General features: G+C 39.8%; 1 protein-coding gene across 2 annotated transcripts in view; it reads left to right on the top strand.

Annotated features, from left to right (window-relative positions):
• Positions 1 to 538: 538 nt before the first annotated feature.
• The window catches only part of LOC105922309 (desmoglein-2), a gene marked incomplete at its 5' end in the record, with an annotated part of 61,304 nt that continues 42,962 nt past the window's right edge, over positions 539 to 18,880 (top strand). For both annotated transcript variants that reach the window (XM_036131670.1, XM_036131671.1), the window contains 3 exon segments: positions 539 to 664; positions 1,122 to 1,277; positions 2,763 to 2,901. In XM_036131670.1, coding sequence (XP_035987563.1) covers positions 539 to 664; positions 1,122 to 1,277; positions 2,763 to 2,901 — 421 coding nt within the window.

The following is an 18,880-nucleotide window of genomic DNA, read 5'->3' on the forward strand; positions in this document are numbered from 1 at the left end:
TTTGCCAGATACTATTGTTTCTTTTTGCACAGGGTGCATTGTATCCTGCTTTTGTATGTTTTCATTCATATTGATTAAATATTTCGTACTCACCATTCTAGTCCCAAGATCCTATTTACATTTTGGTCCTGCCAACAACCTCTCATAATGACAGATGTTGGAGTTCTCCCTGTATCTTTGCTGCCTGTTGTAGCTTAAGCAGTGGAACATTAATAGTAATGTAATATCTAATAGAAAGCGGAAGAAAGCGGACGGATGGAACTTTCCAAAGGGCATGGCAGTGCTTGAGACTCATGTTTGCAGGCCTCGGTCCTCAACGCGGCCATCCCAGTAAAAGTCCCGGCATGTGGACCTTTGTCACATGTCTTTTCCCCTCTCCCAATCTCATTTCCTGTCAGCAAGAGCCAAACCTTTTACTTATTAATAATATCCTTGTTTATTAAATGACTGTGTATATGATAGATGATAGACTATATCTGAGTCAAAACTTTTATATTACAATGATAGACTAATCACAATAATCTTGTTTCTGGTTCAGATTATCAGTGCTGATGCAAAGGAGAAGAGAACAAAAACACTGAGAAGAATAAGAAGGGAATGGATCCTTCCTCCTGCCAAGCTGATGGAGAACACCAATTACACCCATTTGGAATTCATTGCAAAGGTTCTTTGTTCCAATTGAATATAATATAACTCATGATGAGGTCAGAAAGCAAGAGGATATCTCAACTATCAGAAAGGGTTTCAGAAATATTTTTTAAGGTTTTTGATTACCTTACTATTTCTGACCAACTTTCTACAAAAAGATGATGAAGATAAGTTTCAATATGCGCTCATTTAGTAGCAGTCTTGTTCCCAAAGTAGTTAAAGATTTGATGTCCAGCACATGTCCTTGATTGGAAGCTAAATGTCAAGTGTAATCACCTTTCCGCTCTGTGTAATTCAGGAGGTGCCAAAGTCTAAAGACCTGTTTCTGTGTGACAACATGTTACACATTTAGCAGTTCTCTTGGCACCATAAAAATGTTTAAACATTTAATTGAATATGTCAATGTAAGAGATGTTGTTGGGTCATGGTATGAGTTTTCTTTCCAAAATTGATATGCCATGTTTTGTTTTCAGATTCGCTCTGACCAAGACAAAGATAAAAAGGTGGAATATCATTTGACAGGTGCAGGAGCCAGTGAACCACCTTACAACCTGTTTGTGGTGGACCACAATACTGGATTTATACGCATCACTGGTGTTCTGGACAGGGAAAAATACCCATCCTACAATGTAGGTCATTATTGGTATAATCCATTAGGTCTTTGAAACATTACATCAGTCCAACTGAAATACAAGAAACAATCACTGTATTCTCATGGACTGAGTGGGACTACTAATTATAATGTGACACTTACTAGTTTTATCAATATTTCTACTACTCATACGCCTAATAATAATAATTATGATGCTGGTGATGGTGATAAATGGTATTATTTCAGGACAGACAGACCTGGAATGCACACAAGGTGGTATCCAAACCTTATGTGCAAATGTTGATGGGGGAAACCTTCAGTTCAGTGCAGTAACCTCTTAATTTTGTGAGCATTCTGATGGACCTTTTTGCAACACCTGGAATATAATAAACACCATTATCAAATTGAAAGAGAAACTAATTAGTTTTTGGTAAAATACAGCTATGTAGGGTGATTATGTCAGAGTTAAGCAATGTTTATCCAGCACACAGCTTTGCAATGACATCTGATGGTGCCAGGTTTCACGGTTCTTAAATGTATGCAATATTAGTGAAGCTTAGGAGAGTTGAATTAAATGGTAAATGGCTTTTACTTGTATAGTGCTTTAACTAGTCTGACCACCCCAAAGCGCTTTACACTACAGTCAGTCAGTCATCCATTCACATGCACATTCAAACCCTGACAGTGGTGAGCTATGTTAGTAGCCACAGCTGCCCTGGGGCAGACTGACAGAAGTGAGGCTGCCATACATCGGTGCCTCTCTGACCACCACCAGCAGGCAATTAGCTATTGGGGGGTTTAAACTAATCTCTACTCTGTGACCAGTGAGTAAACAGAAAAAAAATTCAGTTCAAAAGTATGCATATAATAGTACAACAACTCTGATCCAATCAATTAAGAGTTAATGGGCATGTGCAATGACTCAGATTTTGACTTTGTGTTTTTGACAAAATACAAGTCCCTGTATGTTGACAGTCTTTGGAGCCCTTTGATCTGATTTTAGAGGAACTTGTAAGACATTTTATTTCAGTTTCCCCCTCTGTTTTGATGCCTATATTTCAAGATGGTTGGGTATATTTTTTCATACAAACTCCTCTGGTAGCCACATAACGAGCTAATTGTGCCAGTGCTGCAGCTGATCCAGCTCTGAACAGCACATGAAAAACTGTATTTTTCTACACAATTTTCTTTCCCTTCATATGCATTTCAATTTAATTATAGTTGGATGGGGTTTATACTATTATTGTTTGATATGCACTCAAACATCCAGTATTTTAGGTCAACATGAACCATTGGTGTGCTAGCCTATTAACTTTCCACAAACATTTGTCACTGATTTACATTTGATGACAATTAGTAGCATTGGAATTTTATTTTCCAGTTTATTTCATTATAAACTACCTAGAAGAAAGTATTTAAATTAGATTTGACAACAGAAACACTAGTACATGACTGATCCTGAAGTTCTGTTTGGCCAGGCCATCTGTGCAATGTCTAATTCCTCCCCATCTAATTCCTGCAGCTAACAGGCATAGCTAGATTAAAGAGTGGGGAAGAGGCAGAGGCAAACATTCCATTGACTGTGACTGTACTGGACCAAAACGACAATGCTCCTTATTTTATCCTGCATGAAGGCAACGTCACAGAGGAGAGCAAAAAAGGTAATTCTTTCTTTAAAATCCATTAATCAACAACTTATCATGCCAACCAGTACATTTAACAATGGAGTCAGCCAGAATTGCATAATCTCTCTTCACTAGCAAGGACCACAGTTTTTTTTAAGGAAAGGGTGGAAAGGATGTGAGGATTGGGTCATCTGGGGAGACTTAGTTGAAGACTTGACAGGATAAGACTCAGTGTGGGGGTGCAGTCTTCTGTAAATGGCATTTGAGTCCACTTAGAGCCCCCCAGATGGAATCTACAATAATGAGAAGAGGATAAAGAATAGAATTGAATGTCTTTATTTGTCCCCTGTGAGGAAAATTTTGTTTCAGTACAGCCCATCAAGAGAAAGATATAAAGGGGTAGACGGGAAACTGCGGCCGGAGCCTTACCAGGCGCCGCCTTCTTCCAAAGCGAAGAAAGGAATACATTAGGATGGTTGAGGGGGAAAACTGTCTCTTTGACTGTGTGAGCAATATAAGAAAAAAATCCTCAGCACAAAACAGCAGACATTGTCATGATTTTGTCTTGGATGAACCCAGAACCACAACACACGGGACTAAAATTAATAGTCTTTATTGAGAGGATGAAGGATGCAGTGTTCACAGCTCTTCAGAGGCAGGTAGCAGAGTCCACAGTTTCTCAGAGCGGGTCCAGGTGCGGGTAAGAACGTCTTGTTTGCATAACATCCAGGAGAATTTGAGATAAGCCAGCCTCCAAGGCAAGCCATCAGGGTGCCGGATTCAATAACAACAAAATTGTTTTGTTTCAGGCTGACTGTGAAATCTGTGTCAGCAGACGAGTCTCTGCTGGTCCGTCTTCATGGCAAGTCTAAAACAGCTGACTTTCTGCCGTAAATCGAGCTAGAAATCTCCCCAAAGTTTTTCCATTACACCATTCAGTTAAAACCTCTGCTGGCATAGGATACTATGCAGATATTGCATCCAGCTTGCAGTTTTGTTCACTACGCATCTGAGTGTGGTAATCACAGCCAAGTTCAACCCCCTAACAAACTCCTGCCGCCCTTATTATGGCCAAAACTGCTGCCAAGATCTTCCATATTTGCCGATATGTCAGGTAACCGCCAGCTCCAATAAGCAGATATCATGTTATCATAAACCCAATTATCTAAGCATCTTCCACGCCCTCGATGGAAAACATAGACAGACATCTCATCTTCCAAACTCCCCATGAATCCATGCTGTATCCGGTAGCATATGTCCCCACAGGACAGCTCGGCTGCCCTCGCCTGGTTTTCTCATAGAGAAAATTTGATTAATTGCGTTGAGCCACCAGCTGATCAGATCCATATATTACCCAGCAACCTTGGATGGGCTTAGGGTAATGCTTTTGTTTGTCTATCAGGACAGTTTATTATTATTCCTTTTTTTGTGTAGTGAACACTCTCCATCTATAATACTTCAAAAGACAATACTTTACATCATTACTTCAGTTATCACTGAATAACTATAGCACTTAGATTCAGTACAATCACAATTTGCTATAATTTCCCTTTAAACTGAAGAACTCTTTAACATGCTCCATTTAACAATATTTTTTAATCAAATAAAATCTGTTTACAGATGGCTTTTAATTCTCTAAATAATTTTACAGTCTAGATGGTGCTTTAACTCAAATAACATTGTCCCTTTTTCTCAGACCTTTTATATTTTAACAATCAAAAGAAATACCTGAATCTGCCTTTTAACTATATTCTGCACAAATAAAATACTTATATATGCAAGCATTTTAGCTTTTACCTGTTTCCATTACTCAAACAGAAAACAGTATTTTCTCTTACCACAAAAAGACTACTGAACCTGAAATGCTGTTGTTAACCTGTGTCTCTTTACTGAGCTTCACACATAAACAGCTATTACTTTCCTTACCTGATAAATTACATAATATAGTTTCTCTTTTTTCCATAACCCATAAATAAACAAATAAATACAAATAAAGACCAAAACAATGTCCTTTGGGGTCATACCTGCTTTATAAATTGCAAAATACAATAAGTTCAAAATAGGTAAATTCAACAGTCCTTCAGCTGTTTCTCAGCTCAACAAGTGCACAAAGGCCCAATAGCATTAGCATTAATTAGCATCCAGAAAATTTTTTCCTTTTTCCACACAATACTAAGCAGAAACTTACATAACAAGATTTGCTAAGTAGACTCACGATTCAATAATCTTTTCCACTCTTACAGGTAAACAATGTATGTGCAGAAAATACATTTTACTGACCTGTGACACCAAAAGATGAGACACACAAATTGTGCTTCCATTAGCATATATCAGGAAGGTTTATTCTTCTCCTGCTCCTCTTTTTCTTTTGTTTGGCGGATTACAAATAACTTACAGGTGCATACCGCCACCTACTGTACAACAGTGTAAAGCTTTATATGTTCCACCACTACTATAGTCTGTTTTTTTTTATTTTGTGTTATGTAAAAATTAAAAACAATGCTTTATTAATTACCTTAATTCCTCCCTATCCCCACCTGTCCCTAATATTCCTTGAATACTCCATTCTCTCCCTGTTTCCCTAATTACTTCCCTCATCCTCTCTCTTTCAGTTGCATATTTATAGCAGTTCAACAAAACATGATCCACATTTTCATTTCCACCACAACCCTCACATTTATCATTATTCCTTTTCCCTCGTATAAACAAAAGTCATTCAAGTAGGTATGACCAATTCTTAGTCTAGTGAAAATCACATCTTCTCTTCTGCTTCTTTCTCCCATAATTTTGTAATGTTTACTGCTGGTGAACCCAATATTCAGCCAGACACAGAGTTACTTTTAAAAGGTTTATTGAGAAGGATGAATAGTGGTGGGTGAGGCACATAAGCAGAACCGGGACTTGAACAGATGAGCTACGGCAGAAGGTGCAGACAGGAAGGGATGAGCAGGAGACCAGAGGATGCAGATAGCGACAGAGCAGAACAGGCGATGTGAACCGGGGAACCACCAGAACGAGCAAAGCAAGCAGCTGGAACTCACAGAGAAACAGGCAGAACTGCAGCAGGCAGACACAGGCAACCTTAACAGAAGAGTCCAGCCGGCTGAGCACACATGAACTGGGGAGAAGAGAAGTAACGTTCTGGCAGGGAAGAGTTGGCAGAAGCAGGTATATATAGACAGAGAAACAGGTGAGCAGAGTAAACTAATTAGTGGCAACAGGTGGCGATGATCTAGAGTAGGATGTTGGGTGTAGAGAGACTGACCTGATTGGATGGTGGCTAGTGGCTGAGAGGTGGACGGCTAAAGAAAAGTCCAGAAAAGTCCAAAGGCAAAATAAACAAATACCCAAATCATGACAAATTTCTAATTATTACAGATTCTTGAACTCTATATACTCTTCTTCCTTTCTCATTTTCATCCATATTTTTTGCCATATTTCTGTTTCTTTCTTTTAAATTATTCATTTACCTTCCCCTTTCCCAAATGAAATCTCAACCATTATATACTTTCCCAAAGCCATTTTAGCTAGCATATCTGCTATTTCATTTCCTCTCACCTCTTCATGTGCTGGTACCTAACTGAAATGAATGTCTATTTCACACCTAGTAATCGGAATAAACTCTGATGAATTTGTAAGACAATGTCTTTCCTAAAGTTTCTTTTTGATTGAATATTTTCTATTTCTGTTTTTGAATCTGTGTATATCCCCGCCCTATCCGGTCCGGTAAACTAATAATTATTGCAACCATTTCTGCTAACAGAAGGTCCATGAATCTTTTACAGATACGTATATTAAACTCTGGAATTTTTATCCATATTTACACATGGTTTATTTTTTATCTGTGTATCCAACCTTCTCTAAGCCATCAATGTAACAGACATCCTCTAGTGGTAGTGTGTGGACTCAACAGAAACACTAAAATAACACTAAAGCGCATATTGCAAAGAGTAATAAAGAACGGAAAAAGAAGCGAGAACCGACGTGAGAACCGAGGTGAAGACATTCTGGCGGGGATAAGTTGGCTGAGGCGGGTTTATGTGGGCTGGTGGACAGGTGAGAAGAGTTGAATCTAATTACTGGCAGCAGGTGGAGTTGATGTGGGCTAATTGACAGGGGCAGAGCTGACAGAATAGTGGCAGGTGGCTGAGAGGTGACAAAAGTCCAAAGGAAACACAAACAAAAACCCCAAATCATACCAGAGGGATTTCGTTCTGCAGGGGCTCGTTCTTCGTACGTCGCTAACTCGGTAAGCTGGATTTGATTGTTGATGATTTGGCATGATCTTGGATTGTTTGGTTCTTCGACAGTCATCCTGGACTTGCTGTCATAGCAACATGTGCTCAAACTTCAGCCTGATCGAGAGCAGGTTTATTTCATGTAAACAGGATTAGATCGCAGCTTTATAAGCGGAGGAGATAGGGAAGTCTGTCGTAGCCATGTCCGTTTTTACGACAGCAACCTGTTGCGGAAGGTGCAAGAATTATTTGCAAAGCTTTTTGAATTGTTCACATATTGCAAGATAGACAGGATCCTTTAGTGCAGCGCGACAGTGTAATTGTAGAGAGATTTTTCTTGGTGGCTGTTATAAACAGACAAACATCGTTTAACAGTGGCTTTTAAAAGAGGAAAAAGTTGTGTTAGAGCCATAAATAGAAAATATTTAAGTCATTTGTATAATGATTTGCTTTTTATTTTTATCATATTCAGTAAGAAGACTGAAATTTGTTCAGGCCATTTTATTGTGAAGTGTAGTTTTATTTTGAAAGGCTTGCTTCCTGTCGTGCTGTATATTGTATTAGAAAACACTATAGATGGATTATCTAGACACAGAGCAATTTGCAGCCCTCTCTCCTGGCTTTACCAGACTTTGAGGTGTTCTCTGTCATTTTAATTAATTACTCAAATTCATCATAACCTTCCATTAAAAGCTCTTGTTCTGCTTGGGAGAAAAATGGTGCGCATTCTTTGGCCATGCTGAACAGCCAATAGCAGCATTGCTGATCATTGTTTCTATTATCGATACATTTCCCTTTTTAAACCGACGCATGAACGGCAGTTATCTCAGATAACTCAATCCAGCCATACTAATCATAAACAACAGGTGTGTTCGAAGAACCCATTTGGCCGGATCATGATTAGCACGATGATATTACCTTGGATGTCACATTTAATCTTGGATGTTTTAAGCAACGTATAAAGAACGAGCCCCAGAGCTCTACACATCCATCTGGGATTGCTCCATTGTAGATGTACTTCAGAAGGAGGGGCCTTATCAAAAATCCTGCATATGACTGGATAAACCTCTTGTCCATCATATTTACTGACGTGCTACTTTAACCACTCACCAAAGAGAACACAGCGTCTCAGTGAAGGTTTCATGCCACTCAGTCTTATTTCTCTAAATATCTTGACAATCCCTTGAACTGTGCTCTGAACCAGCTGTGGCTGTTAGGGCAGACCCGGCGGTATGGGCCGGCATTGGGGGGCCGTGCCCGCCCTGTGAGACAGCTGTGCCCGCCCTGGACTGGAAGCTGTCTTTTTTTATTTTTTTTTATTTTTTTTAACCTCGGAGTGGCCATCGTCCTTTTAGTACTATCTTTGATGTGCCAATCATACAATTTAACCAATCAAATCAACGACTGACAGCAACATGCTAGCCAATCACAGCTGGAGTGGGGCGGGACACCGAGTCATAGCCTTCACTCGCCGCCGCAGTTCGGCTGTGGTCAGAGCGGGATGGAAATTTGGTCTGATTACCAAACAATTACAAAAAGTGACAACGAAGCAGAGAGCGATCTGGAAGGAGCGCTATTAATTTCTGTTTAAAATGTCAGCACTGAAGTCTAAACCGGAGTAAACATTCACGCTAGGAGGGTTAGCTAGGACAGCTAGGAGCGCAAGCTGTTCTGCTCCTTGTTCTCATAGCTGCTGTAATTACAGAACCTGTTCTAGTCAGAATTGTTACTTCAGTCAATGTTCAGCCTTACACCAGTGCTCATGTTTATTAGCAGTATAGCTTATGCTGGACTTTTGAGTTAAGACACAGCTCTACAGGTTACGCTATGTCACTGTTAGTTTCCAGTAACTCAAACTAGCATAAAACCTGCCCAACTTAAAAGAAAAAAACAAGCCCAAATCTCAAGCTTCCTCATGTTAAAAGCACAGAACTATTAAACACATAAAGAACATGCCATTAGCACACAACTGTGCTGAAGCAAAGAAAAAAAACTGTGCATATGGGCTCTAAACAAAATGTACAATCAGACAACCAAATAACACACAAGATCTCTTTAACAATCAGGATATATCAACCGGAATTTTTTTATTATAAATAGCTTCCCAACATGAGTTGTAAATCTACCTTAATATAAACTTAATTTCTCTCAGTATAGCTCAATTAAACATTTCTCTTACACGCAGTCATGAAATATTTTTAAGTTGATCAGTAGAACTCAACCCCTCTTGGGCGTTTACATTGACCAAACACTTGATTAACCATTGTTCTTTTCTTGTTTTATTATAACAATCAATATTATTCATTATAACTATTATTCATTGATGATGTCTGATCGACAGATTGAACTTATTTAAAAAAAATAGATGACTATTTTGATATATTTTGTTAGTAATTCTTTCTAAAAGCCCAACAAATGTTATGAAAAGCTTCCGAAATTTTTTACAATCTGCCCATAAGCTATTTATTTTCCAGCTCGAAAGCCTAATTGTGTTCAAAAGCCTAATTGGTTGGAAAACTGCCTAATTTTTATATATATATATATATATATATATATATATATATATATATATATATATATATATATATATATATATATATATATAATATTCTGGGTGCGAATTTGCCGGGGGGATTTACCCCCCCTCTGCTTGTGACGCCCCCCCCTCTGGTCATTCATGTTTTATCCCTGGGGGGGATACACCCCCCCACCCCCCCCTCTGGTCTGAATTTAAAAATGTATATAAATTAGGGCTGTCAGTTTTAACGCTTAAGACCACAACGCCGACATTTTGTTTTTGTCGCCGTTAATTGCGCGTCAAAACACACACACCGTTCCCTAATGTTTTTCCCCGCCGCGCTCCCGGACTGTGCTTCTTTTACCCTCGGCGCTTTCCGTAGTTTAGACTGTAGCAAAAAACAGATCCGCGCTCACTGTTGCACAGACTGTTCATTCCATGCGACTTTAGGCTTCTTGTAGGCGCTTGTAAATTTTATAAGTCACGGGTTGCGTTTTTTTTTTGGGCACGTTTCTGAAAGTTAAATCGCTTGTTTGGGCTCTAAAATAAGTGACGAAACAGCGTTATTAAGAGACCTGCCTGCACTAGACACCGAGTGTATCCAGCTGAAATATCCCTCCGCCATAGGAGCCGACGGTAGTAAAGGCAGACAGAGCAACTCTGCACGTATTTTCTGCAGTTTACGGTGCAATAACCGGTGATAACTGCTGAAAGTAGATTACTTGGTGCAGATCACCATTTTAAGCAGACATTGGTTCTGAAGATGAGCTTTTAACATGCTGATAACATTGCAGAAACCCAACCCATAAACCGTACTTTAATGCTTATTAATTTGTTTTCTCTGTATTTGACAAACTAAGGCTGAATCACGTTGCCAAACGAAGGACCTGGAGTTACTAAACAGTTGCTAAACAGTCTCATTCAGGGTATTAAGCTCCTGTCCAGTTGCAAACAAAGTGTAAGACTGGAATGACCTGGAGATTTAAACCTTTTTCCAGGCTTAAACTGTATGAGTATGGATATAAACAGCAAGCAAAAATATTCAAAGAAGCTATTGTTGGTGTGAAAGCTCAGAATTTGATGTGTGTGAGAGAGAGTGAAAAAACGAACAATAAAACTTATGAATTTATTGAAATGTAATTTTTTTTTATTAATGCCTAATACCATGTCTATCTTTGTTTAAGAGGCAAAAAAATATATCAGCATGGTATTTATTTACAAATTTATTTACACATTGTGTAAACATCAGGGCGTCATGATTAGTCATTTAGCCATCATAGTCCAGAGTTTAACATTTGGCACTAGGATGTTTTCATTCCAATTCTCAAAAGTGCTTGAAAAATAACAAAATAAAAATATTTTTTGTACAAGCATGTATTTATTAGTGTCATTATTGCAAAATTGCATATTAAAATGCCCAAACAGGCTATTACACTTTCAGAAATAAAAGGATAAAACATACAATTAATTTGCAAATAATCTCGAGTTACCTATCGACATTATGTGATTAATCGAGGAAATGATCCCCCCCTCTGCTTTTTTTGCAAATCGCACACTGTATATATATATATATATATATATATATATATATATATATATATATATATATATATATATATATATAATTTTCTTTTTGATTTTAAAGTGTGCCCCCCTAAAAAAATTGAATGCCCCCCCTGTATTTTGTTTCTGCAGCCGGGTCTGTGTTAGGGCTATGTCCCTGGAAACGTTTTGGCCATAATTTTTTGACAGCATGGGCAAAACTCGGAAGACTAAAGACAAAAAGGGTGTTTCCCCTGAAACCAGCCAGTCACCTTAAGATGCGACAAGCCACCTAGCATTGACGCTCTTGGAAACCTCAATCTGACAATTGGCCAAGGCTTTTGACTCTATGACAGCTTATATTAATGTATATACTAAGGTAATCGGTGATAAATTAAGCCCACTTGTGGACACTGTGTGTCAGCATGATGAAAATATCGAAGCCACTTCATCATGCGTCCTCCATGTGGTATACAGGGGGTAATGAGGGGCAATTATCCTCTCACAATTGCCTTCCGATCAGGAATCATACAGTCAGATGAAAATCAAATATTTTTTAAATTCCTTCGGCCCTCGTGGGGTGATCGTGAGCGCATCCTGCTGTTGAAGCAGGGCTACATGCGTCTACGAGCCGACTTCCCCCAACCTAGCGCACTATGCATGTGCAAATTATGTCTCTACCATTTACGGTTCATGAAATATCGAGGGTTGTTCGAGGCAAAGTATTCCATTCTATTCCAATTAGACAGACTCTGACCCAAGTTTCTGCATGCAACAAAAGGTGTGAGGGAGTTTCCATGACAACTGAGCTATGCTGGCCAGATGTTACTACAGGCCAGGGACATGTGCCATTGACATTGCATGGCAACTTTCGACGCCCACTGCAGTGGCTGTGATGAATGTAGGAATCTGAAATTTGTACAGTCACTTCCTTTTAAAATTTTAAACATTTCCAGTGATTATCAGACAAGTGTCAACTTTCTGTTCCTTTTTGGATTTCACATGCTTTCCTATTGGGCTTCTGACTCCAACAGGACCTGGCAGGATGCCCAGACACAACCCCCCTTCCCCCCGGCCGATACAGCACCACCCACCTGTGAGAAATGGCACTACACACCATTTTGGTCAAATATTGAGTTCTGGGGCCAGATTTGGTGAGGCTGTATTGCTAATGAAGGCCAATCTGACCCATGATCTTTGCTGACCTTTGGTGACATTAAGTATTTGCACCCTTTTTGAGGCACTTCCCAGTATAGGATTTGGACCAAACTAACAGAGTACCATCACCCGGTGATACTGAACACAACCATGTTAGCGGTTAACGGTTAGCATGTTGCTAACTGGAAGTAGCTCTAGGAAGGTCTCACCAACTTATCCTTGACAGAGTCTGTACTTCCTTTAGAGAGAAAGCTCCACCACAAATATGGGCCATGTTGGATAAAGCATGTCTATTTTACGAGGTGTCAAACAGTCATTTTTGACCCCTTTTTGCCTACTGCTACATGCTGCAGAAATTCTTAAAAGACACTAAAATCACGCATTCTACTCAGTACCGCACATGATAAAGATAATGATGAGTAAACACAGGGCTACAGCTGTCAGTGAGTCTCCATGACAATGCTGCTACCAAGAGGCTCCTAGGAGGTCAGGGACATGCTTTATTGACTTAACATGCCACCTTTTGACGGCCGCTGCGGGTCCGTGAAGACAGTAGGAACCTGAAATTCGCAGTGTTACTTCCTGTCAGTATTATTGACGATACGGTACGCACCATGAGGCAGGCGCCTTGCTAAATTTTTTCAGAAATTTTCTAGTTATTAGGCCCGAGCAGCGAAGCGCTGCGAAGCCCTATTGTGTCTGTACTGTTAATAAGGCCCGAGCAGCGAAGCACTGCGAAGGCCTATTGTATCTGTAGTGTTAATTATTAGGCCCGAGCAGCGAAGCGCTGCGAAGCCCTATTGTATCTGTACTGTTAATTAGGCCCGAGCAGCGAAGCACTGCGAAGGCCTATTGTATCTGTAGTGTTAATTATTAGGCCCGAGCAGCAAAGCGCTGCGAAGCCCTAATGTATCTGTACTGTTAATTAGGCCCGAGCAGCGAAGCACTGCGAAGGCCTATTGTATCTTTAGTGTTAATTATTATTAGGCCCGAGCAGCGAAGCGCTGCAAAGGCCTATTGTATCTGTAGTGTTAAATATTATTAGGCCCGAGCAGCGAAGCGCTGCGAAGCCCTATTGTATCTGTACTGTTAATTAGGCCCGAGCAGCGAAGCACTGCGAAGGCCTATTGTATCTGTAGTGTTAATTATTAGGCCCGAGCAGCGAAGCGCTATTGTATCTGTACTGTTAATTAGGCCCGAGCAGCGAAGCACTGCGAAGGCCTATTGTATCTGTAGTGTTAATTATTATTAGGCCCGAGCAGCGAAGCGCTGCGAAGGCCTATTGTATCTGTAGTGTTAATTATTAGGCCCGAGCAGCGAAGCGCTGCGAAGCCCTATAGTATCTGTACTGTTAATTAGGCCCGAGCAGTGAAGCACTGCAAAGGCCTATTGTATCTGTAGTGTTAATTATTAGGCCCGAGCAGCAAAGCGCTATTGTATCTGTACTGTTAATTAGGCCCGAGCAGCGAAGCACTGCAAAGGCCTATTGTATCTGTAGTAATAATTATTATTAGGCCCGAGCAGCGAAGCGCTGCGAAGGCCTATTGTATCTGTAGTGTTAATTATTAGGCCCGAGCAGCGAAGCGCTGCAAAGCCCTATTGTATCTGTACTGTTAATTAGGCCCGAGCAGTGAATTACTGCGAAGGCCTATTGTATCTGTAGTGTTAATTATAAGGCCCGAGCAGCAAAGCGCTGCGAAGCCCTATTGTATCTGTACTGTTAATTAGGCCCGAGCAGCGAAGCACTGCGAAGGCCTATTGTATCTGTAGTGTTAATTATTATTAGGCCCGAGCAGCGAAGCGCTGCGAAGCCCTATTGTATCTGTACTGTTAATTAGGCCCGAGCAGCGAAGCACTGCAAAGGCCTATTGTATCTGTAGTGTTAATTATTAGGCCTGAGCAGCGAAGCGCTGCGAAGCCCTATTGTATCTGTACTGTTAATTAGGCCCAAGCAGCGAAGCACTGCGAAGGCCTATTGTATCTGTAGTGTTAATTATTATTAGGCCCGAGCAGCGAAGCACTGCAAAGGCCTATTGTATCTGTAGTGTTAATTATTAGGCCTGAGCAGCGAAGCGCTGCGAAGCCCTATTGTATCTGTACTGTTAATTAGGCCCGAGCAATGAAGCACTGCGAAGGCCTATTGTATCTGTAGTGTTAATTATTAGGCCCGAGCAGCGAAGCGCTGCAAAGCCCTATTGTATCTGTACTGTTAATTAGGCCCGAGCAGCGAAGCACTGCGAAGGCCTATTGTATCTGTAGTGTTAATTATTATTAGGCCCGAGCAGCGAAGCGCTGTGAAGCCCTATTGTATCTGTACTGTTAATAAGGCCCGAGCAGCGAATCACTGCGAAGGCCTATTGTATCTGTACTGTTAATTAGGCCCGAGCAGCGAAGCATTGCGAAGGCCTATTGTATCTGTAGTGTTAATTGTTATTATTATTATTATTAATATTATTATTATTATGCCCCCCTAAAGAGGGGCCTTTTTGGGGGCTTTCTCATTTTCATAAACTCACCAAACTTTGCAGATGCATGGTGACTATTTAAAAATTTTGTATTTTAAGGTCGTCACAAATTTTCAAAGGACCCTTTGCTATTTACTTACTTTGTCGTAGAGACATGAAATTTGGTACAGTTGTAGACCTCAACAAGACGCTCAGAATTTACAATTAACGCACAGTGCAAGTATCACAGGAAGTTGGCCATTTTAGACTGAAAGTCTGATTTTGACCTCAATTTTGACATTTACAGCATGATCGAACTCCTCCCAGGAGTTCGATCATGTCAGTCTGATCAGTCTGATCATAAGGCATGGTCAATTAAAAGTTATCAAAACGGTGAGTTTTTGAGCATGGTGAAGGGGCAATAGCAGAGGTCAAAGTTCACCTATTTGCCACGAAAAATAAAAGTGTTATATCTCCTACACAGAAACACACAAGGGCACCAAACTTTCTGTGATTCATCATCATCGGGTCTTCTACAATATCCAATGGTCAAATGATGACATTAGTAAGACCGCGCCCCCTGACAACAGGAAGTGTCATGTTTTGCTGTAAACGGTCGCTATGTTGATTATCTGAGCTAATCAACATGAAACTGTGTCCAGAGACAGAAGACATGTTGGTGTGTTGTGGATTCCAGCCCCAAGTGGATTCAATGGAGCAGGGGGCGTGGCAGGTCACCTCAAACCATATATTTTTAATCTTTTGAAATTGACAGCATTGGTATTTGCTCAAACTTGTCCACCAGGTGGCAGCAAGAGACCACAAATAAACCACAAACCAAGTTATCTTGTTCAGTAGTTATCGGTCTTTGGTTTCCAAATATATTTAACCCTTTAAAGCCTGGCCCATCAAAAAATAGTCAAACAATTCTAATTTTTTAGAATGTTGATGTTTATTAGGCTTGAAAACAAAATCCAATTTATTTTTTTTGCTATATCCTTATTTTTATGATATTATTTTTGTATCACATTTGATACGGTAGGCTTTATTAGAACTTTTGGCTCACAACAACATGACATATATAAAAAAACAAATCTTGCCTAAACATCCAACAATTAAAGAACACTTCAGGCAGTTTTTTCTTTAGTTCTTTTTAACCTACAACTTTTTACAGCCATTTATTTTGCATCGTGGTAGACACCAAAATTGTGTCTGTCATTGTTTAGGCAAAGATGTACTTTACACTTTTTTACAGTAGACAAGTTCAGCTTCAGATCTTCGGGATCTAAAGCTGAACTTGTAAAGTGCAGATAAAATATCAAGGAGATCAATACCTCCCATGAACTTGTTAAATGTTTCAACCATGGCTGGTCTGTGAGCCATTATATGAGTTTTGGATTTGCGATCCTAACGTTTATAACAGGTTCAATACCAACAAATATGTACAAGCCCCATATGTCTGTTTGATCTGCAATCCCCAGGAGCATTTCATCAGTGACAAACTGCTTGAAATACATGTATGGTGTCATGTCACACCTGATTGGGGCTTGATATTGTATTATCCTTCTTTTGTATTCTTTCCTTTTCACATTGATCTTCACTGAATAATTTCTGACTGTGTCCAGAGTTGCTGTTTGGACCTCAACTTCCATGCCTATCTGGGCTACACTTTGATCCTTACAGTCTTCCTCATCCCTGTTCAATGATGATGAGAACTGGAAGTCCAGTCCTCATCATCATCCTCATCATCTTCTGCTAGCTGCTTTATGTCACTTTAATTGCCATCCAATATCATGTTGATGACATTTTCCCAGTACTTTCTTTTTCTCTTGTCTTCCTCAATTCTTTTTGACATCTAAAATTACATAAACTGCTGCTCAAAACGCAAAGAGTAAGGTTTTAGAATGATTGTTATGGTGAAAGAATCCAAAATGTATTATGAAATAGCATTTAATAATTATTAATAATAAAAAAATTGCATGTGGCTCAATTGAGGCAGGAAGGACATACATTACTTTAAAAAATGTTGCATGACTATTCAGTGATAAAGTAACTTATATACCTGCAGTATCAAATATGATACACACATTTTAACAAGGTTTAACTGTGATATAAATAATATTTTTCTGAGAAATTGGGCAATGTCTCAAAACATGAAGCATTAATCTAAAAAACTGAATAAGAATTTTTTGGTTATTGTTGCCTTAACCTCTCTAAAACTGGAAAAAACGTTCCTGCAAATCGCGTGCGACCCAGCTCACGTGAACAGACATTTTGAAAAGGGGAAAAAAAGCCGTTCCACTGCCTGCAGTGCAATGATAATCCAGTAGGGTGCAGAATACATGTATCAAATTATATCCAACAGGTTGTTGAGGTAAATATTGCTCACGTTTAAAGAAAAGAGTCCCTAGAAACCTATGTAGCAAATATGATACAAATGGCAATAAAGCGTTAAGTTGAACAGATATACAAATCATGCTTGAAAACTGACAAACTTACTCTTGTTCAATACATTTCAATTTTTATTTATATAGCGCCAAATCATGAAACATGTCATCTCAAGGCACTTTACAATGTCAAAATCAATCAGATTATACAGATTAACTCAGATTACACAGATTGGTCAAAACAATTTCTATATAAGGCAACCAGTTAATTGCATCAAAGTCGTGACAAGCAGCATTCACTTCTGGAGAAGCGTAGAGCTACAGGGAGAGTTGTCTGCATTGTACATGGCTTTGCAGCAATCCCTCATACTGAGCAAACATGAAGTGACAGCAGAAAGAAAAACTCCCCATTAACGGGAAGGAAAAACCTCCGGCAGAACCGGGCTCAGTATGAACGGTCATCTGCCCTGACCGACTGGGGATTACAAAAGACAGAGAAGAGACACAACGCAGCTGTTTAGAGCATTATGCTTGGGTCCCAGATGTTCTGAGTTCAACTCCCACAGACTGCCACTCTGGGTCCCTGAGCAAGACCCTTAACCCCTGATTGCTCCCCAGGCGCCTCACAGTGGCAGCCCATTGCTCCCCAAGGGGATGGGTTAAGATACAGAATTGAATTTCTCCATTGTGAGATCAATAAAGTTAAATAAATTTAAATTATTATTATAAGTATAGAGATAGCTCAGGGTAACATGAGCCACTCTGACTATAAGCTTTGTCAAAAAGGAAAGTTTTAAGCTTAGTCCTAAAAGTAGACAGGGTGTCTGCATCACGGACCAAAACTGGGAGTTGGTTCCACAGGAGAGGAGCCTGATAGCTAAAGGATCTGCCTCCCATTAACTTTTAGAAACTCTAGGAACCACCAGCAGACCTGCAGTCTGAGAGCAAAGTGCTCTGTTAGGAACATAAGGGGTAATCAGAGCTCTGATATATGATGGAGCTTGATTATTAAGGGCTTTATGCGTTAGTAGAAGAATTTTAAATTCTATTTTTGATTTAACAGTAAGCCAGTGAAGGAAGGCTAAAATTGGAGAAATATGATCCCTCTTGTTGATTTTCATCAGAACTCCTTCTGCAGCATTTTGGATCAGCTGAAGGCTTTGAACTGCATTTTGTGGACTTCGTGATAGTAAAGAATTACAATAGTCCAGCCTTGAAGTAACAAATGCATGGACTAGTTTTTCAGCATTGCTCCTGGACAGAATGTTTCTAATTTAGAAGGTGAAAAAAGGAAACTCTGGAAACCTTTTTAATATGGGAGCAGGACTGTTCTCGCCAAACACCGTGACAAAATGGGTGACTTAGAGCGTGCTTTTAGTTATTTTATTTTTGGAATATAAAAAATGCCTACGACTTGTTGTGCTCCCGATTGCACACAGAGGCATTCCAAATCGTCGGATGTAAGTTTCTTCCGTTTACCGAAGGACGAAGAAAGAAGAAAGAAATGGATAATTTCAATGAAAAGGGAGCAGGCATACAATCCCAATGGACTGTGGGAGCCATCATATCACGACAGAATTTGCAGTCTACATTTCATCTCCGGTAAATTCAACTTAATTCTGCACTGGTCATTGTTCTACTTAAATAGCGGCGGAGGGGAGGTGGCGATCGCTAGACGGGGCCGGGAGAAGCGGAGTCGATGCGCTGCAGCAGCAGCACACCGCATGT

This window comes from Fundulus heteroclitus, unplaced genomic scaffold (assembly GCF_011125445.2).
Source record: "Fundulus heteroclitus isolate FHET01 unplaced genomic scaffold, MU-UCD_Fhet_4.1 scaffold_45, whole genome shotgun sequence".
Classification (NCBI taxonomy): domain Eukaryota; kingdom Metazoa; phylum Chordata; class Actinopteri; order Cyprinodontiformes; family Fundulidae; genus Fundulus; species Fundulus heteroclitus.